Genomic DNA, 23,664 nt, shown 5'->3' with positions numbered 1-23,664 from the left:
CTGTGCTTGCCGCTGATTACAAATTCAAAAAAAATGTATTTATTTCTTACGATTTCATTCTCTTTTTCTTGTGCCTTTCGCTTGTTTTTACTTTTTTTCCCCACCGATTTTCGAATTTTATTTTTCATTTTGTATTTTTCGATTTTTGCAAGGCCCAAAGTGACCCCAACGGACCCCGGTCGAGCCGCTGGGTTATCACTGGCCAAGCTGGAAGCATGCACCACCACAGCCACTCGCTACGCACACCACCACTCATCACCACCACCACTCGCCAGCAAAAGCTAAACTGTTTGTAATTTGCGTTTGAGCGCGCGAATTATGATTGAATAATGAAATGCCCCAATGGGCAGTCAGTCGGCGCTGCCTTCAATTATGCAAAACGGTTACTGCACTTTGCATTAATTAACAAAACGACCAAACAAAGCGAAATTCTCGCAGCTGACACAATTTTGCACGTGCTAAGTTAACCCATATTGGAATGGAGGTCTAGGAAAAGTATATCAAGTCTGGGATATATATTTTTAAAGCTTAAGGAAGACTTTTAAAAATACGGGTTTCAGAAAACAAAATAGGTTACTTTTTGAGTTTCATACACTTTAGCATCTGTCAAGCTTACAAAAGACCATTCGCCATTTTGTTGCCTTTTTCAACACTTATTCTAAGATGGCGTCTGAAATCTAGGATATCTTTGAATTTAATTTGAATAATATAAAATTATTGATTTTTTAAAAACTTACAGAATATATTTAAGAACTTTTTAAGATTAAAAAAAAATGGGTTAAATCATTAGATGCGATTCAAGCTCATTGCAATCAGCTGTGGACTTTCTGAGGAAAAAGGCCGGAGATCCGGGGGAGATCGTGAATTATTTTTCCGACTTCCCTTCCAGTGCGAGTGAAAATATTTTGCAGTTAAATTTAAATTAAGTACACACCAGCCTGGGGGTGTGTGTGTTTATGTGCTTGCAACATTTGATGCGCGCCTTCCGTTGTAAATTTTCATCGTAGGTTGTCGGTGAGCCACCGCCCGCAATGTTTGTGCAGCAACAGCAACAGCAGCAACATCAGCGGCAGCAACATTCTGTTTTTTCCTGCTTTTTCAGTTTCAGTTTAAGTTTTATTTATTTTTTGTGCTTTTTATTTTCTTTTTTTTTCGCTGTATTTTTTTCTTTTGGTTTTTAGTAATTTAAAAATAAGTGCGCCGACGGCGGCCCCAAATAGCATCCGCAAAATGCAGCAACGTTCGTTTGCCACTGGATGTTGGGGTTGGGGATGGCCATGTGTGGTGTATGAGCGAGCATGTGTGTGTGCGTGCGTATCTATGTGAGGAGCAGCAGCAGTAGCAGAAGTAGCAACAGCAGCAGCATCAGCCCCAATCCGACCCGATCCGAAACGAAGCCAAGCCAAGCCAAATGAGAATCGGAGAATCGCGTTCTGTTCTCGAGGCCTCCGGTCGGTCTGTCAGTCTGTCCATCCGTCCGCCGGTTTATTCGGTTTGTTCAGTCCGTGTGCGCGCGAGATAAACAAACTGCCAGTTCACTATCAATCAAATACCGGAAACAGCTGCTTTAGTTTTGCCAAAGCCATTTGGCACACCACTACCAGCGCCCCAGCGCCGCGTCGGTGTGAGGAAAACGCACAGACAGATCAGGGGAGAAATGGTGCATTGGTGTGTGTGTGTAGTTACACGCAGAGAAATCCATCCAAGCCCAGAAAGTAAACCACATTGATACATCTATTTTTTAGTATTATATGATTTTTTTTATTTTGTAGTTTTTAACGGAACATACATTCTAAAAACATTACATAAAGTTCTCCTGGTTCGCTCGACCTCCTCGTCTCCACCTACTACTCCTCTACTCAGTTTATTTTTATTATTATAAAGAAATGTACAAATAAAATAAATATTCATTATGCATAGCTTTCTTTTCTTTCTTTTCTCGTATGTATAGAGTGTGCCTTAAATATTAATTGCGTATCTTTAGCTTTATCTTTACCGTTATCATTATGCATGGGTTTACATCTCCATATCTATTTTTTTGCAGTAATTTTTTTCATCGATTTTTTGTGTGTTTAATTGCTAGCTTTTAAGGAGTTCTTCCATAGTTTAGTTTGTTTTTTGGGGTTTTTCTTTTTTCGTTTTTTGTTGCGTTTTTTGTGTGTTTATTCAATAGTTAGGAGTTTTAAGCATAGTTTTCTGGTGTTTTTGTATAACTAGGCATATATATATATCATATATATATAGTACATGTACAGATTACATACGTGTATAGTAATGTGTTTTAGACTTTTAAGATTAATCTTTAATTTAATTCGCTTTCTTTTTTGTTTTTTGCTTTATTTGTATAAATTTGTTTAAGTTGCTAATTTGCCACTGTTTTTGTTGGTTTTTTCATAGTTTTTGCTGCTGTGTCATATTTTATATGGATATTTCTATACAAAACAATGCTGTTTTTAGTTCTTGCTGCATTTAGACTTGGATTTACATTAAGATTTGCTTATGCTTCTTGTGTTATTTTCGCTATTATTTTTGGAATTTGCTTGCATTTTGTATCTCGCACTCGGCTTATGGTAAAAAATCCTCCATTATATATACAATCTTGCTCGATCTCGGGACCTCGCCCCTAAAATACGCTCATAAGAAACTGATTCCATTATCCCATATCTAACTCCCTCCAAGGATCTTCTTTGTAGTTGTGTTTTTCGGCTCGTAGTTGGTAAAGTAAACTAACTCCTGTCGATATCTAAGCACATTTAGACTGGTCTATAGGTTTGCCACTAAATTGATCGAAAAGTTACTTTTGTCGCTAACACACACACATGGACATATACATTAATTTTTCGTTTTTCATTTAGGATTTAAATTCGTAAAGTTCTACAATGTTTTCTTTCGCTACAACATCAAAAATGGACTGGACTTGGCTTGGTATACCATACATGTATAATATTTGACTAATTTTTACTGCCTCTCTTCTGAATATTTGTCTAAAAGTTTTCTCATGTGTGTATATAGGTTATCATATATATTATCTGGTGTTTTGTTACTCTTGCCCCAAATTGTTTCACTTTTTGTAAATAAATCATATTTTCAAAAGAATAGATTTTAGGTGTTTACTTTACAACTTTCAGCTATTGGATTACGTTTTGTGGAAAAATTGCTGGAATTATTGGTAAGTTACTATTAATTTTTTTTAAATAAGACTTGACTTAGAAATTGAACTTTGAACTGAAAACAAAACAATATGAATTTCGCCGAAGAAATCGAAATAATACAAAATAATCGTTCGAAAAATAATTCCTAATCGCTCGTATCGTTTTCTCGCCCCACTTCTCTCTCTCTCTCTCTCTTTCTATCTCTTTTTAATTAAGCAAAAATTATTTTTTAAATAACATTTCTAATAATTAATAATTATCTGTTTGCAGTCTTTGGTTATTTAATTTTTCTTTCCTCTTTTTTTCCTTCTTTTATATCATATCCTCCTTTTTAAATCATATATTAAATATTTTCTTCAAGTGTATACAGTATATATGGGTATGTGTTTCCTCCTCCCTCCCATCCATCCATCCCCCCACCCACTGGTGGCTCAGATTTTTCCAAGCGGAAAAACCGCCCACCTAGTAGTCGGGACTGGAGTCCAGGAGGCGCTTCTCCGGCGTGAGGTCTCCTTTGCGCAGGATGCGACTGGCCGCACTGCAGCCATGGTCGATGGCCTTGCCATTGGCCTGGCTGAGAGCCGCTAGGCCCGCCCCGGGATTGCCAGCTCCCGGTGGCATGACGCCGCCATTTCCCGACCCGTTCACGCCGACCGGCACGATCGGGAGCATGCTGCTGGTGGATCCGATGCCCGCCACGCCCTGGCAGCGGCAGCCGCGTCCGGCGAACCGGCCGTAGCACTTCTCGCACAGCTTCATGCAACCCCTCATGGGCCAGTAGAACCACAGGCAGGGCAGGAAGATGGACAGTGCCCCCAGCCAGCCCCATCTCTGGGTGCGCTTGTAGGGGCCGCACGAGCAGGGATTGTCCACGCAGGGCGTGCCGTTGCCGTCGTCGCAGTCCAGGTCGTTGTCCCGGGCACAGTGGTAGAACAGGGCCTTGGCACAGCACAGGCAGGAGGCGTAATCGATTACGGATTCGGCGCTGCACAGGCAGGTCTTGTTGCACACCCACGTCTGTGGCAGCGGCCTGGGGCTCTGGCACTGCTCGCACCGACACCTGCCGCACCGCGGGCACACGATCGGGTTGAGGAGGGCGGGGTCGCCGCCCATTACGATCGCGTTGCCGGCCACTCCGCCGGGCTGCTGCTGGAGCAGCTCCTCCAGGGCGTGCATGTGCTCCTTGCTGGCGGGTCCCGGCTGCTTGGTAATGATCGCAGGTTGCTGCTGTTGCAGTTGCTTCGAGGCGGGTAGTGCTGATGCTGCTGTGGGCAACTTGCTGGTGGCATGTTGCTGCTGTTGCAGGTGCGAATGTAGTAAGCCGTCGGTGTGATCGCTGCCAGCTCCTGGTATGGGTATCGCGATGTTGTGGGGCATCCCCTGCATCTGCGTCGCCGCCAGTCGGGGATGGTGGTGTTGATGCTGATGCTGGTGCTGGTGGTGGTGTGGATGCAGGTGATGGTGGTGCTGCTGGCGTTGCGGCAACAGCAACAGATGGTGGGTCGTTGTCTGGCCATTATCCTGCTGGCCAGCCGGGTGTTGGGAGCGCGTCGCATGTTGCAGCGGCGTGTCCACATACTCGTTGGTTAGCCTTTCGGACTCGGGTCGCGGTTGCGCCAGCGTGACGGGGGAGGCGGGGGGCTGGTGGCCCTGGACAGCGGTAGTGGTGTTGCTGTTGCTATTACTATTGCTACTGCTACTGATCACCGCTGCTGGGTCGGCGCTTTGGAAATGACTAAGGAAGTTGATGGTGTTGTTGTTATTGTTGTTGTTGTGGCTGTGGATTGTGCCACTCAGTGGCACCGCTACAGTGGCAACAGGCGCCGGTGCCGGCGGTCTCCGACGCGTGAAACTGGACGAGGATCCCGTCACAGAGCCCGAACCCGATCCGGAGTTCGTTGCCGTCGTCGAGGCGGAAGCGGTGCTGCTGTTCCGGCTCAGGCTGCTCGGTCTCTGGGGCAGGAAGGTCAGGTGATGGATCTGATAGTCGTCGAAGTCCGTTGCCGATGCGGGTATTATCGATATTGTATTATTGTTGTTGTTGCTGTTGCTGATGTTATTGTTAATGTTGTTGTTGCTGATCGGGTTAATACTAAGTTGCTGCTGTGAATTGTTGTTGTGTGTGGCTGTTGCTGTTGCTGTTGCTGTTGCTAGTGTTGCTGGTGTTGCTACTAAGTCGGCACCGCTCAACGTCGGCTCCGGCGCCCTTGGTCGATGCACACGGGGTAACAATTTCGGGGGCCGGGGTGGCGCCAAGGGATCGCCGCCATTTCTGCGATCCATGTAGTGTTGTAACCAATTCTCCCCCAGCTGCACTCCGCTCCTCTCCTCCTCCGCCTCCGCTCCGCTCCTCCACCTCGAGATCTCCGTGGGTCTCCTGGCGGCTTCTCAATGCCTTCTATGATAATCACTGCGCCCGGATTCAGCTCGATGTGCCTTCATCCTTTTGCAGTCTGGCCGCAGGATCAGAGACTCTACTCGATTGCCTTCTGGAAATAGAAATAAAAAATAATGATATTATTAGATTTTTATTTAATTTCAAAGTCATATTCTATTGACCCCCAAAAAGAAAGTGCAAGAATGCCACGAACTCGGGGGCAGGCACTGTAGTTCGCACTCACCGAAATGGCACGTAGATGGGCATTCGCCACGGTTGCGGATAAATGCAAAATAAATATAAGAATAAAGAGCCGGAGAGCACAGAAATAGTCGGCGCACGAGGCTTCCATGCGGGCGTGCCCAGGTCCAAAGTACCACCAGCCATCCAGTCCAATCCGATCCAAAAAGACCCAGCCGAGTGCTTTTGTTTGGATTAAATGGCTGCAAGTGAACTTTTCTACTGGCGCTGCCCGTGGAATGCCGTGCTTTCCTCTCCCCGACGTGTGTTTAATGTTTAATGTTTGTAATTAATTTCTAGCCAAAACTAGAGAGCGAAAATTGGTCAACGCCCAGCAGAAGGTCGTCTTTGGGTTTGATTCTGACGTACGGCGTGACTTTCGTGTAAACACAAACATAATGCAAACACACTAGTTTTTTATTATTATTATTATGATTTCGCTTGAGTTTCGAGTTCACCCGAATCGACGGCCGCCTGGGACATGATGTTTCCGAGATTGTGTGTTTAAACTTTAAAGTTTCTAGGGAACTGGGCTTGGCTTCTGCCCTACCCTGTGGCAGCCAGCCCTGCCCCACTCCGACCGCCAAAAGATCATGTTTCTTGTTTAGAAGCTGGTTTTTGGAAGTACAATTATTTCGGATCCACACAACCCAGTTCAGCCGCCGTCGCCCTCGACACCGCTAACCACCATTATCGGCTTTAATTGCTTTCACCCCACAGAGCCATAAAGTTCTCTCACAAATCATTTATTTCCGTTCCCCCTAAAAACCACATATACAATATATATATATATATGTGGTATTACGCACGGCCATAAAAATAAATGGAATAACTTTCATAATTATTCGAATTGACAAATAAAAAAGAAATTAGCGCCGAGTGAATCAAACAATAGACTAGGCGCCTTCGGAGATTCATTTGCATATACTATATAGAATCATGATGGTTGCTAATTGAACTTTGACTGGAGGAGCCATATAGCATATAGTATCGATCGCGAATGTGAATAAAACATTTTTATGGCGAAACAACTGTATTTTTATGGCATGTTTTTGTGATTTATAGCAATGCAGCAACTAGAGCCGCGATAATCTCTTGCACCACTGACCGCGTCAGTGGTGTGGCCAACGCGGCGGATGAGTAATGCGATCGCCGCGCGACAATCGCAGACGCTGTCCGCAAACAAAACACAACAGTCGTCGTTTAGATAAATATTTGTTTACACATAATTAAAGGCAAGGCATCTCTGAGCCCCCTCCCCCCTAACCAGTTCGGCAAATAAGGAAATACAGGAAATTAATAAATGGCGTCTCTGTTCCATAAAAATTAATAAAAGAGCAGCTCGGAGAGCAGATATGTATAGACTCTCTATAGAGGCATATATAAGGCTATATCTGGCGATAAAAAGCCCAACGAATTATTATTATTGTGCCGCATAAAAATTGTTTTTAGCGCCAACGAAAATTTCTACGCCCCAAAAGAAATAAATGCAGAGATCGCTGGCACGAACCAAACATATATAGCTGTGTGGTATGTATCGGGGAGACCGTATAGCTCTACAGAGGTGTGGGTGAGTGGGTTAAGTGTGTGCGAGGGGGGGTATAAAAATTAACACAAACGCCCACTTATTGACGTCATGTCCGGTACTCAAAAACAATTTTCGAGAATGATCACAATTGGGAAAAACAAAATAGAAAATTAAGGAAAACACACGTTGAACTGCTGGCCAGAGACCAGGGGCGCCGGGTGGGGCATTAGAATGCCAATAAGAATCGGGTCCTCCTCCTCTTTGGCAATAGGTTTCTGGCTTGGATAGTAAGCTACTTACTTTTAATTTTTAAGATTTTAAACACCAAGTTTTTAAATATCTTCTAGCCATTAAAAGGTGTAAATGCGAGGCAGTAAAAAGCATATCTAAACTGCCCAATAAATTGCTCAGAAGATATAAAAAATAAATAAACATAATTAAGTTTTTTGTTAGCCCCGAGGCTTGACGCATATAGCCGCCTCCCCCTGGCCTCCCCCGCGATCTCCTGCCAAAGTAATGCCAAGATTTCGATTTCATTCTTAAATTAATTGGCCACAGCAGATAGAAAACCAAAACAGAGCACTGAGGGGCTCTTGTGCTTGCTTATTTTTAATTGCGCTAAAATTCTTTTCCTCGCAGATCTTTTCTCTCGTTTTTTATACAATATTCTTAATTGTTTGTTTTTTTACGTTGGGCAAACTTTGACCTTGGAACGCAGCGTCAATCAGAATCGGAATCAGAACCAAGAGCCCATTCGGTGAATAAAAAATAAATTATTTCGCCTGTAGAGAGAGAGTGTGATTCAATGGCGCACGAAATGTGAAATGTGGCATTTGAAGCGTTTTCATTAATAAGTGAGTGGGGGTGTGACACGGGGGGGGGGGGGGGGGAGGCTAAGGACTGGGGTTGGCTAATTCATTCAGCCAGCGGCGGGCGATTCAAAAAAGCAGGCGATTCGCCTTTGTGCTGCGAGTTTGTTTGCCTGTTTGCACAAACAAGTGTCACTGCCAGTTGCGATTTAAATAAAATTATTTAAGGCAGACAGACAGACAGCCAAACAAGAACGGCAAACGCGCCGTTTTATATAAAAATACACTCTGGCAGAAATCAAAGCAAACAGGTTTATTTTTTCACTTTTTGTGGCTGGTATTCTGGTTAATAAGCCGGCGTCGGGGAGCTCTGATCTTGGGGGCTTCAACAACATCATAGCAACAGGGCCCATCATGACCCAATTCAAAAATCGAATAGTACAATTGTGAAGAACTGTTTCTAAATTACAATTTTCATTTCCTCTTTCTTGAACTAAGTGCTGAGCTAGATTTTTTATTGATTGATTTTTTTCCTCCATAAATGATTTTTTGAGACTGTCAGCAATGACGACTATAATTGCATTTCGGTTTGCGAATCATGTCTGTGAATCGTGCTTGCTGAATATATATAGTAGTATGTATATAGGTTCTCGATGTTATTGCTCTCATTTTGATTTTGTGTCAAGTTCTGCCAGTTTATAGAATTTTGCATGCTTACATATATTTACAAAAATAAAACTACATTTCCCATTTAAGAACGACACACTTGAGTAGATAAATAAAATGCCAAGAGCGACAGATGAAAAACCTACACAGGAAACGCTAATGACTCCAGGCAATCGAGACTCAGAATTCAGAAAAAAAAAATCCAAAGAACCAGAAACGGGAATTGTCGGAGTTGGAGTTCGAGGCCCAGACTGAGGCTGCTGTGGCTGCCACGATACCAACACCATCACCATCACCATCACCATCCCAGAGCACAGATCATTAAACTATTTAAATGCCCAACCGACCATATGTTGCAGCAACAGAAACATCCATCCACCAAAGGGCAGCTAATAGTTTTCAAACCAAATGATCAGCACATGTGGCAAAGGGCTAAGAAGTGTACTAGTAGTGGTGTGTGTATCTGTGTGCTTTCATTAACACACACACTGTTATGTGGCATTATATGGGGTCTTCTCCAACGCCGGGCAGAATGATAATTATCATAATGATGATTATGTTCAGTCTGGTGTCTGGAGCGGTTTGGGTTTTCCTTTACTTTTGTAGAAATCATTCAAGGCAGCTCTTGGCCAGAAGCCGAGATCAGCTTGGCCAAGAAGAGGGGCCAGTAACTGGCAAAAGTTGAGATATAAGAATCTTAAGAACTGGTTCGAAATATATACATATTATTTTTTAAGAAAATCTATGACTTTTAGGAAGTCTTTATCTATGACAAAGTTGAGGTTCTTAAAATGAGTAACTGGGATTACAATAAAAGGGATATGACTCGTAAAGTATGACTTATTCAAAGATTAATATTACTCAAAACTATGACTATGATAATATATAATATAAACCACAAAAATTTCAAAAATACATCCCATATTTTAAGCCCTTTCTCAAGTCTTTTTACCATCTCTAAACTCCCTTTAGATTGTGTATATAGCTCTGTTATAGGCCGATCTGGTTTGATCTGGTCTAAAGACCATCAATCTGGGGAAGAGTATAAAGAAGCAGAAGAAGAAGCAGCAGAAGAAGAGGGGCCCAGAGAAGAAGCCCATAAACTACAAGTGATCGACCTTAAGATTTTCTCGGGCTGATTGTCTCCTCGGTCTGTTCGGAGACGCTCTCGTCTCTTGAAATTTTCTCTAGGCTACATAGTAGGTATTGTATCTGCTAGATACGCAGTGTGTGTGTGTGTGTTGGTGTGTTTGAAGTAGGTAGATTTCAGGTAGAATGGACCCGCTTGTTGTTGTAACGACTAAAGTGAGTTGCAGTTAAGTGGCAGCCAAAAAGGAAGCTGCAACATGTGTTGCCTTACCACCATCACCATCTCTCTACCTTATCCATGGTGTTGTTGTGCGTAAGTGTTGTTTCATTGTTGTTGCTGTTTGAGATGCACACCTTTTGTCCAAAGACTAACAACAACAACAACAACTAGAAGAGTATGAAGCAGAAGAGCCAACATTCAAGATTTCTTCACCAAAGTCTTAGGCCTTATAGAAACATCCAACAGATGTTTTCTATGTTTCATTGTGAAAAATTTTCTCTTTTTTTTTTCCTACCATACAACTACTAGTGCCAGCAGTTGTTTTTCCTTTTCTAGCCGTCTCTTTCACTGGTGATAGCCCCGTCTCTGTCCGCTGGTGATTGCTCTCCTTTCATTTGGATGTCTATTTCTTTCTTTTCCGCCTGCCCCGCCTTTGTTGTAGTTCTCAATCGCATCGCAATGCTCTTCATTCTTGAAAAGGTGCACCAAAGGTGGGGTGGGGGGGATGCTATTATTACAGAACTGAATGATCGGCAATGGCGAGGGTATAGTGGCTCTATTGCCGGGGACTGATGGGTGATATGATTTATTTGCTTTTCAGTTGCGGAAACAGAAACGTTTCTAATGACATGATTTATGGCCCAAGAGAATAAAATAGTGCCTATCTTTTAATATTATCATAATTATTAGAGACCTTTTTTCTCAATAAACTATAGCCCTTTTTGTAAAGCCCCGCCCCCTTTTCTAGTATAATTTGGAAATGATAATACAGTTACCTTCCTGTCCCCTTCAGTAGTAGTGCCCTGTCTCCTGAGAAACGCCCACGCTTTTCCACAAAGGCAGTTGGGAACGGCATGGGCATGGGAATACAATGAAAAGCGGAGCACACACTAATAGAGCCGTTCACACAGATACTTCTGCACACACACACACCACTGTGAAACACACACCCAGCATAGACCATGAAGAAGAAGACCGAGCATACACATAATTTTCTATATCTAATTTGCGTGTTCTATTCAAAAATTTCTATTCCGCTCACATCCTTACACGCGCAAACGCCCACACAGAAGCCGACGCCGGCAGAGCAGCTGACGTCGACGCTGGCAGAGCAGCTGGCTTCGCAGGCGACAGCTGGCGGGTATCTGTGTGTGCGGCATGCAAGACATACATACATAGACAATGCCCATTGGCTTGGCCCGAAAAAAAAAAAAACGTCTATACTAAATAAATAAAAATTGCAAAGCAAATTCGTGACATGCTGGTGATGACGTCAATGAAACGCACACACACATACACACCTACAGACACCCTCGCAGAAAATGCCAGGTTGTCTGTCTCTGGGTCTGTCCTGTCTTTCGTACCTAAATAAATTTTCCTGCCAACACACACATACACCAAGTGACTTGCCTATTTATAGAGTCCTTGCCCCAAAATAGCAACAACAACTGGGTCCCCAGCAACAACTGTTCCCGTAGGCCCAGAGAGCAACCCCCAGAAAGCCCCCAAAAAGAGCTCCGCCAAGGGACAGGCAGTGTAAACAACCTGACCCGCCCTAATGTACAACACAAACACAATCTGATTCAGACACCAGCAGCCCATCCACCCCCTCACACACACACACACACATAGACTCTCAGGGAGAAGCTCTCTCACGGATAGACCCACAGGCGCGAAGACAAAGCCAAAGTGCGTGACTTGGAAGGAAAGTTTGCTTCCAAGGCCCTAGAGATGGTTTAATATTTGAACTTCGCTATAACTTATAATCGGTTCTTAAAAAACATTTTACTCTCATTGCATTCTTGCTCCTAATTGGCAGCTCAAAAATAGGCTACACTTATTTCCTCTGTGATCTTCCCACGTGATGGTCGTGTCACGAACACACCCCCCCACGACAGAGCGCCCAGGCCCACGCGCCCCCACAAAAGCCACACAGATACACACTCACACGCACTTGACTCGTCTGCTTCGCTCCTAATTCTCTTTGAAGCGTGGCAACCGAATTCTATTTTTAGCTCGCCGAATTTCCAGTGAACCCTCCCAAAAAGAAAAAAAAATATATATAGAAAGAAAAAGAAAAGGCAGAAGCGGAAAGCCACACACAGGCCCCCTACATACCCCCCCTGGGAGGTACCACCACCTGCCCCCACCTGTAAACTGTAAACTGTGTAACCGGCAGATAAGATAGACTGAAGCACTGACGCTTCAAGTGTTTAGTCGGAGGCAGGGGCGTAGTCAGGGGAGCACGCCCACTCTTCAGGGATTTCAGGGAAGGCTGCGTGGGCCTGTCTTGAGGTCACCTACGCTCGTACACACATAGAGTCCTGACCCACGCTAGGATGGCTATTTCTGATCCAGCTTGGAAGCAAGAATGGAAGAATGGAAAATATTTTATTTTCTAAATTTAGGATATAGATTCTAGGGATATATCTTGCTAGTCTTTGTTTCCAGTGCACTCTTTCCATATGAAGTGACAGTGACTCTCTGAAGAACCCAAAGGGAGAAGAAAGCTCACATATCACATTCGTCCGGACGTGTCCAAGTTGCCACCTGCTTCTCCACGGCTGAGGTCACGCCCAGGCAATTGCATTACAAATCCCATTCAAAGAAGTAGTTCCTCCAGTAGCCCCCCTTTAAAGCAACACCTCTGCTTACATTTTTGCTCACTTTATCTGCAAGTATGCTACTGCCACCACACCATCGGCGTAGTCTCTATCATGTTTATTATGTTGTCGTCGTCAGCTATTCATTGACGACAATTCTATAGCCCGACGATTTGTTTTTGCTGGCAGGGCATGAACATATATATATGTATATACCGGCAGAGATATATATATATAGTCATACAAGTATATAAATAGACGTGCAAACGTGGTTGTGTGTTTTGGGCCATTTCTAAAGACGCTCGATTAATGAGCGTTTTGTATGCGTTGCTCGAACCTCGAAGCCTCCTGGGTGGTCTGAAGACTACTGCCGAAATCGAGAATCCCCTCCATGGGCATCGAACTAAGCCAACAACAATGGGAAGGAAGTGGGCGGGCAGTTGTGTTGTCTTAGTTTGCTAATGGACGAGATTTGCCAGGGAAGCCTCTCCACCAACTGGAGGCCATGAAGCAGGGCTTAGGCAACTTATCACAGAACTACACGTGTATGGTAATTGATATCGGGATGGAAAAAATACTATTTATAGTTATAGTTTCTGAGATTTATAGAGAGGGCTTCTAAAAATAGAATTTTTAAATCCATAAAGGGTTTCTATCTTAAAAGTTTCGAGCCTTAACCTAACCTTGCATTTTCTCGCCTTGCTTTGCTTTTTTCTCCTTGAAGTTCTTTTGAATTTCTTAATTTTAAATCACATTTAAATACTAAAACTATGAAATATTCTTTTCTTTTTAAAATTAAGGCTTAAAACCTCTAAAAACCCCCTTAAAAAACCTCTATAAGTTAACTCTTTCAACTGCAATTGTCAACCAAAAAAAAAAAAGGCATGAAAAAAGCAAACACAAAAGCAAGTGTTGTGATGTTGATGGGGTTTATTTTTAAAAATTATAATTTTCAAAAATAAAAAGGCCATTTTTGTTGTTGTTGTTGTTGTTGGCGGTGCGGTGAGACGACAAAAATAATGAAAATCACATGTTTGCTTGCGGCATAAAATGTTGTTTTTGGTTATTCGGTTGGGCCGAGTTCAGTTCTTGTTGGGCTGTCATTTGGCGTTTTGCTTTGCTGGCAGCACCAACACACTTGCAGTCGTCAACCGAGCAGTACGTTCAGTACGAGTATCTTATAGATACTTTACTATATATGCCATACCCTCCCATGCCATGCCATGCCGCCTATCTATATAGCATATCTGAAATCTCAACCGAATCCCATTGAAGCGTGCGGTTAGTTTTATTTTATTTTTTTTTTTTTTTTTCGTTTGGTTTCTGTTTCGAGTTCAGTAAATGTCACATGGGGTGAAAATTTCGCCTGATGTACGGACTTTTGATGAATACTCTATATATTCTGCCCCCGTCCATCCATCCACCTCCTTGAATTATGTCGTCGGCTGTTGTCGTCAGTGTGTATATCCTATAGATACCCATTCTGTATCCTCTAGTGTGTTATGGTATGTGTATGGCAGGCATTACATTTTGGTAACAGTTTCGTGATTATCTATTTTTAGTTTGCGAATGCAATTAATTTGCTGTCATTTTGGCTTGGCGGTTTGTTTGGCTAATTTTATTTTAGCCATGCAACTTGGCCAGGCTATTCTCGATATATATTGTAGCCGAAATAACGCCGAGAGTACTACACCTATTGGCGTAACTGAACAACAAGGTGGGCTATAAATCAGGTGGGAGGAAGCACCGAGGGGAGTGATCCACATTCGGAGCAGAGCTCCCAACATTTCGAATAGAAATTGTATGAAAAAAACCTTCACGACTTCCCCATCCATCTATCTTTTCGGCGTCTGCGTCATCAACGTCATTGTGGGATCTTGTGCTCTGCTGTGTTCGGGGCTGTGCTGGCTGTTTATTTAGCTAATAAAAATTAAGCATTTAATTTATTTATTTATATATGTGCACATGTTTTGGCAGCGGGATAGGTGGCGCGGTTTCCTTCCATTATGAATGAAACGTAGCAGCGGCGGCGTATCGCGTATTTTTGGCTATGACATAAATTCGCAACGCAACCCGCCGAGGCCACTTAACTCTTAGGCCACTTTTACGTTAAAATTGTTAAAAGCTGGTTAGCAGTCTGGCCGAGATTAGGGCCAGTCTGACCGAAAAAAGGGCCCAACCAGGGCGAGACCATCGATCAAAATATGTTACTTCTCGGGGGACTTATCGGTTGAAAAGTTTTTACGCCTCTTTTTATTTATTCTGACTTTGGTTTTCGGGGGGTAGGGGGTTTGGGGGCCCAGCAAGGCGTTTCCGTTAGCCCCAAAAATTAACAGCGAGCAAAAAGTAAATAAACTTAAATATTTTTCGTTCGTTTATCAATTTCTGGCCGTTGATATTTTAAGCGTGTGTCAGCAGCGTGAAAAGAAAGCAAAATCAGAAGAAAAAAAAGGCAGAAAAGCAAAGGCAGAGGTAAAGTCAAGAAAGTAAGGCAGACATAAGACCTGGGGGTCTTATCGAGTCACACCACAACAGAAGAAAATAAACCCGAAACCCGAAAAAATGTATAAAAACGTATCGATGACGAAACACTCCTCCTGCCTAGATTAAACACACAAAAATAGAGTAGAAAAACACTCTCAAGTGTCCAAAGGTTTGCCACACAAAAATACAAAACTACAAAAAATACAAAATAGAGAAAAACAAAGTGCTGGAAAACTGATTAGAAGGGTTTAGCCAAGTCAGTCCGGGTCCGGACCAGCCAGCCATCGGGCGACTGATTTGTGAATGGAATTCTCTGTGAAGCGGGTTGATCGATCCGATCGGACGATTGGACGATCGCGGGCAACAATGAAGCAACTTTATAAGGTTTTCGCATTCGCATTCTAGAATTTCTCCGATCTCGCGAATCGGCAGAGAGCAATTTATAATCAATAAAATATTATACTACATATTCGTTTTGGGAGTGTGAGTGGCCAGTATGGCCGGGGGATTATCTGTCTGGTCCGATCGGTGGAGAGGCAGCGGAGTGGAGAGGCAGGGGGCGAGGCCAGACAAACAAACAACTTGAAATGTCAGTTAAACATTTCGTTCAAATCGAATCCGAATGTGGAAAAAAAACAGGAAAATTTATTTGATTTTACTTTGACAGTTAATGTATTCGTGTATAAAATATAATCGTCAACATGTTTATTTTTAGCCCCTCAGACGAGATCAAAGCGTTCTATCTATAGACCTTTTTGTTTTCTTCAATGAAATTCTAGAGGGCAGCGACGAAAACAGGATGGGGATTGATGAATTGCCAGCATGGAAGTACTCATCTGGAATATTAGTATTCCTGTTTACCAGATTTAATGGATTAGCCTATATCTCTTCCTGCATCTATCCGAGAATGCCTCCCTGCCACCCCTTAGCACTTGTCACGACGCAGTCATAAATTAATCAGATATTTTCGCTTGGAATAGCATATTGCATATAGTACCAATTATTTCCATCTAAGAATTGTGCATTTCCTGACTATATACATGTACTATCTCACTCTGTTCAGCTGAAGGTTAGCCGCCGAACGTGAGCGCATTGAAATTAACTGAAATTGCACAATTTGTATCTACGTATCTATGTATCTATGTATCTATCGCAGGCGGAGGTCAACTTACATTGAGTTTCAAAAGCAATCCGTGAAACAAATTCCGCTATTATTCACCATATATGCTGGTGGTGCGGTTGTATAATCCTTCTGGTTCTGTTTGTATCCAAAAGATATATGTTTTTTTTTAATCCAAAGGGGAGGTTGAACTGGTTTGTTATTGATTTTTGGGGCACTTCGTCTGGTTCGGATTTGGTTTATAATTTTATTCTTTTAGTGGTTTGCGGTCTCAGGATTTTCTTTTCTCGATTTTCTTGCTATCTTACTCGCGATCGCGGCTCGACGGCATATACAGGCATATATATATCGGGTATATATACATATATGCTCGTCTGTGTGTGTGTATTTATTTAGCATTTATTAAAAATGATTTTTCGCTTTGCTTTTTTCGCATTTCATTCACAAAAGTAAATTTAATTAACACAAAAACGCGTTGACCGCCGACAGAGACAGAGACGTCGACTGCGACTGCTACGGCTGCTGCTGCTGAGGTTCGACGACTATGTTTGATTTTGTTATTATTTTACTCAACTGGCGATGGTTCTGGCTGTATCTCGTATTATTATTTTTGAGGCTGGCGTGCCAAAAAAATAATAATATTGAACGGATCCGTCTGACCGTCCGTGGGGCAGCGGCGCTGACTACGCTGCTGGCTGAGACGCTGGCGCACAAACGCACACTGCTAAAGCGGGGGCCACGTCGTCGCCTGTCGGTGTGCGGCGAATGTATCTATGTATCTGGTCGCTGCGGCTCCGTTCCGATTCGCGTGTCTGTATGAGTGTGTCTCTTGGTTCGGTGTGTTTGGCGGAGTAAAAAATATTTTTATGCAATTTTTATATATATATATGTATAAAAATATTTGTGTGTTGCTGCTGCGGTGGCTGCTGCTGCTGCTGCTACTGCTACTGCTTCTTTTGTTTGTTTTGTATTTATTATTATTTTTTTTTTTTACTTTTTCTCAACACGTTTTGTATTTGAATTATATTTTCGTCGACTGGTGCTGGTGCTGCTGCTGTTGGTTGGACTTTTTAAATAGACGTTGATTTTCTTTGCGCAATTTGCATTTTTAGGCACATGATTTCCATTGGAAGCGATTTGTAAATATTTTCACAAAATAATTTCTTTCTCAAACACAAACTGTAACTCTCACTTAATGCGCTGTGGCGTGTGTGGTGTTGGTGTGGCACAGAACTATAACGATTTCGTTGGTAATCGGTTGGCGCGATTTAGAATTGTTTAAGCTCGGCTGCAACTTGCTATGATTGTTGTTCGAAATTCGAAAAAAAATTGTGCAGAGTGAGTGGCTGGCTTGAGGAAATCCAAAATCCAAAATCCAAAATCCGAAAGAAAACGAGACGCGGCAAAATCGCGGCAACCGCTCGGCACGAGGTTTTGAAGCGAAATGAGTCGAGATACATTCGCTGCGGCTAGCTGTTAAGGCGCTGTTACCACCCTGTTACGACCCTGTTGACTCACCGCGAGCTGTCCGACGCCTCACGGCGAGAGCTCAAGAGAGCGGCGAATTCGGCCGGCGATCGTTCAGTTCTCTGGCCACATCGCTCTTGTCGTTTTTTTTAATTGAACAAATTTTTCATTCTCAAGCCCTGTGTGTGTGTGTGACTTAATTTTATGGCTCTGTCAGTGTGAGGGTGTGTGCGAGTGTGTGTGTGGGAGCCAGTGCTGAATGGGCGTTTTCAGAGCTGCTCCCGGTGGTTTTTTGAATACTTTACGCCTTTATTTTTACAAAATAATCTTTAGTTACTTTGCTAAAATCCAACTAGTCGAAGGCTTAGTTAAGGCAGCTAAAATATGGCCCCCTTGGAGCACAGGAAATGCGGCCTTAGCAGAGCGGCGAATTCAACACACACACACACACACGGTCTTCGGAGAGAGCCACGAAGCACTCAAAGAGAGCCAAGCTGCAGCGAATTGGAATGTATTACAGCAGCTACAACAGAATAAAATAGAAATATAAATGTAAAGGCACATGGCTGGCGACGAACGGCCTTACCCACCAGCAGCCCCCCATCGCCCCCAGGCCCCCCTCGGAAAGCCCCCACCCAGAAGCGAGCGCGAGAGAGAGGGAGAGCGAGCAACAGCGGCGAGTTTTCGAACCAAAAACCAACCGGACGTTGCCGCCCCTCGCCTCCAACGGCCCCTTGCCCACCCTATCCCCCCATCGGCGCCCGCCGCCCCCTCACCACACACCTCTTGGGGGGCTCTCTCTTGAGCTTTCGTTCGTATTGGTGCGTATCTGTGTCTGTGTAAAAACGGAAATTGAAAATATGCCAACTTGTAGGCGCACTCGCTGGGGGCTGGGGTGGTGGGGGCGTCCGAACCGAGCCGAGCCAAGCAGGCGGGGGGCCGGCGGAGCGGGGTCGAGGCGAATTCATGCCAGTTTCTTTTTCATTCATTTAAATTTAAATGCAAACAGCGCACAGCTCGCAACGCAAACAAACAACAGCAAAGACAGAGCGAGAGAAAAGCCAAAAAGCAAAGACAAAGGTAACAACAATAACAGCACTGCCAAGCGACAGCTGGGCCCCCTGCAATGTGCCAGCCCCCCCGCCACCATTAACCCATAAAACTAGTGACACTTTTCAGTAATTTTTTTTTTCGAAATTTTTAAATAAATTACAAATAGTTCTAAATATTTTAAGCTCTAAAATATATATTTTTGTTCTGACTATAATTTTTTTGGGGCCACAGAAGGGTTAACATCTGGCTTGCCTACGCGGCGCAGCCCAAGTCCCCAATGCCCCAACAGTCCCCGATCCCAATACGAACAAGTTTTCCACGAATGGGTGTGCTTTGGCTGTTGTTGCTTTCCTTTTTTCGCTTTTCCGGCCGTTGCGTGCATAAACTTGGTAATTTTCCTCGTCGCCAATTTGCCAATCACCTCGGATCGTATCTGCCCGGTCTATAGACCAGACCTGCCCCATCCCCTGCCCCTGTCCCATGCCGTCTTATTTTCCACATCCAACTTTTTTCTCTCAATGAAATTTTCCTCTTGCCTGTTTTCCCGAAAATCTGTGGCAACAACAACTGCATACCACACCTCCTCCCCAGGAAAATACGATGCTTCGGGAAAGAAAACAACAACATTTCTAGTGTGCTGCCCAAGACTCTGTTGCTGCGCAGTCGGCTGCGTCGCGTTGGCTGACAATATGAATGAAAATTACGCACACCCTGGAAGGGGGGAAGGAGGGGTGATAGTGGAGTACCATTTTCTTCCAGTGTATTTGTTTTCTTTTCATTGTTTTTGAATTTGAAACATGTGAGTATTTATTCAGGTGTGACCAAAGTGCCAATTAATGCATTCCTAGTGTGGCCAGAAATTCAAAAAAATTTAAATGATTTTTTAAAAACAAACACACAGTTTCCCCAGCATTTTTTTTCATTTTTTTGTGATGCTGAGAGCAGAGTTGCCTCAAAAAGCCATAAAAAAGATACACGACTGAGCGGCGCGTGCGGTTTCCAAGCTCGGCAACTCTGGGCTCGAAATCTCAAAACCAGTAGCACTTTTCTCGGCAGAGCCCCAACAAAAAAAAAATATAAAAAAAATAAAACAAAAAAATGCGGCAACAATAGCACAGACTTGAAGTGTAGTGGCGAGGCTGTATCTGTGTGGGGGAGGGCCTGACGGAGGGGGAGGGGGCGGTATTGTCTAATAAGCCAGAGCCAAGCCTCGAAGCGGGAGTAAACGAAGATAATCAACCGGAGGAGCCACATAGAACGAATGGGAAATGGGGTGGGGGATCCGCAGATTAGCATGAACTTTCCAAAAGGGGAAGTGGATGTTTGTAAGCAGTTACTATGGGGCCGTAGTATCGCTCGCTGGCTGGCTGACTGGCTGGCACAGAATACAAAATAAATAAATGGCATATTCCAAATAGGCAGCGCACACATCCCACAGATACAGATACAGCTACAGATACAGATACAGATACAGCTACGGATACAGATACGTGTGCCATGCAAATTTCCTCTCCAACAGAAAAATATCTCAATCTCAACTCTTTGGCATGGTATAGAGCGTTTCGCCGCGTTTCACTGGCTCTCGCTAGCTCTCTCGCAGCGGCGAATTCGCATTCGAGGCAACAGATACAGATACATTCGCTCACCAACACTCCCGCAGAGATACATTCGCCAGCGGTCGACGGCTGTGTCGGTTGCCTTCGCCTTCGCTTCGTTTCGTTTCGCTTCGTCTTTTTTATGAATGAAATGAACGATTATAATGAATGGAAATGGAGGTCTGCCGCCGTCTGCCAATGGCGCTGGCAGCTGCGTCGACAGCGGCAGCGCTGCCCCTCTGCCTTTGCGCCTGCAAACACAATGACTGTCTTTGCACAGCCCTGACTTTGCAATCGCAGCAAATTAAATATATATACACTTATAGATGTACCTGAACGTGCGGCGGACACATTTTCACTTTTTGCCTACACATATATTTTCGATCGAAATGGTTAGCATGCAATTTTTACAACCGACTTGCGTTGAATTTTTTCATTTTTCATTTTACATTTTTTATTTTTCAGTTTCTTCAGTTCATTGAAGACGAGGCAGACGAGTCGTCGCCATAAATCAGCGTTACAATACCCCATATATGGCGAAAATTTGTCTTGTTTTTGTATTTTTTACAGACTCTGCAGCAGACTGGCTGGCATAATCAAGTTTTTCGACAAAATCCGAATCCGAATCCGACGATTCTTCGCTTCAGTTTTTTTTTTTCTTTGAGGGCGTAGGCGTTCCATATTTGGACAAATCTAGTCACAAAAACTAAGCTTAAATAAATGGAAAAGCAGAGACCATTTACATAACGCCTCATTTGAAGCCAAGCTATCCGTATGCATAACAAGTTCTGCTCAGGTTTTCCCCGTTGCCGGCCCAGTCCTCCAAACTTGGCCATATGTAAATCGCGTTTTGGCCCATCTGGAGTGGCGACATTATCAACTTTCACAATACCGAATCGAATCACTGAACAAATTTCCTTCCAGAACAGCAGCACTTCGAGTATCTCACAGATAAGAATACGGGGGGTTTATCAGTCGGCCTGTACTGAAGTCACATGGCTAACTCGTGACTTGGCCAAATGCAAAATAACAAATGCTTTTACGTTTGCCAATATTGATAATAATGCGCCCAAATATTTACCGCTGTCGGAAATGTGTTTTTCTGGAGTATTTCATAAAAACTCGAAAGTCTTTTCAGATTTGAAACCAAAACTGTTATCGCCTATGGAGGATTTTAGGATTTGGGGTTGGGTGTAAATTGTCTCAATAGCTGATTGTTTATCACAGCTTTGGTACTTATCTAGGCATTGTAAAATTCCCAGGAAATATATTTAGTATTCCTTTCAAACCCTATCTCATCAAGAAACTGACTTTTTTTAACTTTATTTATTATTGCATTTTATGCCGAAAGCTTCGACGGAAACGGAAACCATAAAATTAGGCAATTAATTCAATGGGAATTTTTGAAATAAATTTCCAGTATCTTGCAGGTTGCAATCTTGAGCTTGCAGAACTTTTAAAGCCTGAATAATAAATGCATAATCGAATTACCACAAAAATATGGCTTAAATCACATCACAAACGAAGCCGCCATCCGACGGAGCTCTGCATATCAGAGGCCGACGGTCAGAAAAATGAGCAGTCGGCTAAAAAGCCACTCAACAGAACCCCCACATGAAAAACTATTAAAAAATTGTGTTTATTATTTTTTTCGGCTCTCTATCAATATTTTAGCCAAACAAATTTGTGACAAACGCAAAATGACGACGGCAACGCCAACTCGCTTCCGTTGCCATCGATATAGAGTGAGTAATAGTGGAATTTTGTGCACAGAGGGAAATTTTTATAGCTAATTCTTTAAATTTATAGCTTGATTGGTAGCTGATTTTCAAAAGATTAGTCAGATATTATATATAATAATATTATATTAACGCGAGGACATCAGGGAAAGAGTGGCTTTCTAAGAAATAGTTCTTTAAAATTGATAACTGAGATATTTTCTCAATACAAACCAGGATTATGAAATGAATGAATATACATATATTTATTCCTATATATAATATATAATATTATTATATATATTTTATGTAAATTAGATCTCCAATCTTTATAGACCCATACAGGGGAAAATTTGTATACCTCATTCTTTTATTCATTCATTTATAGCTTTATTGGATGTAATATTTGAAAAGATTAGTCAGAATAAGAAAATAATCATATATTGAAGGGGGGACATCAGGGTAGAATCGGTTTTCTACTAAAGGATTCAGGGAGTTTATAAATACGTTGTTTTCTTAATTGATAGAAATAAAGAAAAACTAAAGGCTAAAGACAGAAATAATGAAAAACATAGGACTGTTTTAAGAAATTGAATAAGTTTTTGAAAAATCCATTTTTTTGATTGTGTTAAAGATCCTATTAGTTCCTCAATATTTATATTTTTTCAGCTTGCTTCTGAGCTAAAAAAATAAAAGATATGAAATAAGACCCACAGGGCTTCCTAATTTCCTAATGTAGATTCTTCAAATATAAAAAAGCGGCTAAAATTTCATTTCATAATATATTTGTAGGTGAGATATCAATAAAATAATAAATGAAAAAATATGTCTAAAATATATTTTGTTGTTGAATAATTTTCTAAATTTTTGTTCTCACTTTCAATTAATTATTTAGATCATTAATTGAATGACTTTTATTTTATATTAAAAATTGTACATTTTTTCCTGTGTCTCTATCATAGTCCGAGTGAAAGAGAGCGGCAGAACGGAGATCTGTAAAAGCCCACAACTGAAACTGGAACGCATAGCTCATATTTTGGCGGGGGAGTTGCCTTTTGCCCACATGGCCTGGCCTATTCATAATTATGTTATATGGGGAGAGCCAGCCCCCGAAGCCGCCGCCTTAAATGGAGCTCGACGTGTGTGCGTATGCAAGCGTAAGCTAAAAACTGGACACTCCGCCGGAAGCCATTTATGGCACAAAAAAAATATATAAAAATAATAAAAAAGAAAAAATATTCAAAAAAAAAATCAATGGCAGACACGAGACCAAAAATGCCAGAAACGTTGGCATCCAGGGGATCGATCGCGTATTGGATCGATGACCAGGCTTATGGAATGCCAATGCAAAGTAGAAGACAAGACAATTGGGCCAAGACCGGGAGAATAAGGAATCTTTTCAGAGGGAGAAGGAAGGGAGTATCAGAGGGGCCACTAAGTCACATTCGCAGACCAGTAGCCACATCCGCTGTCAAGTCTTTTGGGAAATTAGCGCAGTTATTCACGCAATTATGTTACGCGATCGACCCGAAGAAAAGGTCTC

General features: G+C 42.7%; 1 protein-coding gene across 1 annotated transcript; it reads right to left on the bottom strand.

Moving 5' to 3' along the window:
* Nucleotides 1-1,735: 1,735 nt before the first annotated feature.
* sty (sprouty signaling antagonist) lies at nucleotides 1,736-17,706 on the bottom strand. Its single transcript, XM_017242911.3, has 2 exons — nucleotides 16,341-17,706; nucleotides 1,736-5,641 (listed from the first exon to the last, which is right to left on the bottom strand). The coding sequence occupies exon 2, from the start codon at nucleotides 5,433-5,435 to the stop codon at nucleotides 3,615-3,617; it is 1,821 nt and encodes a 606-aa protein (XP_017098400.2). The 5' UTR covers nucleotides 5,436-5,641; nucleotides 16,341-17,706; the 3' UTR covers nucleotides 1,736-3,614.
* Between the last annotated feature and the right edge of the window lie 5,958 nt (nucleotides 17,707-23,664).

Source organism: Drosophila bipectinata, chromosome 3L, assembly GCF_030179905.1.
Source record: "Drosophila bipectinata strain 14024-0381.07 chromosome 3L, DbipHiC1v2, whole genome shotgun sequence".
Taxonomy (NCBI): Eukaryota; Metazoa; Arthropoda; class Insecta; order Diptera; family Drosophilidae; genus Drosophila; species Drosophila bipectinata.
Note: the sequence above shows the minus strand (reverse complement) of the source record. Positions and strands in the feature narration are given on the sequence as shown.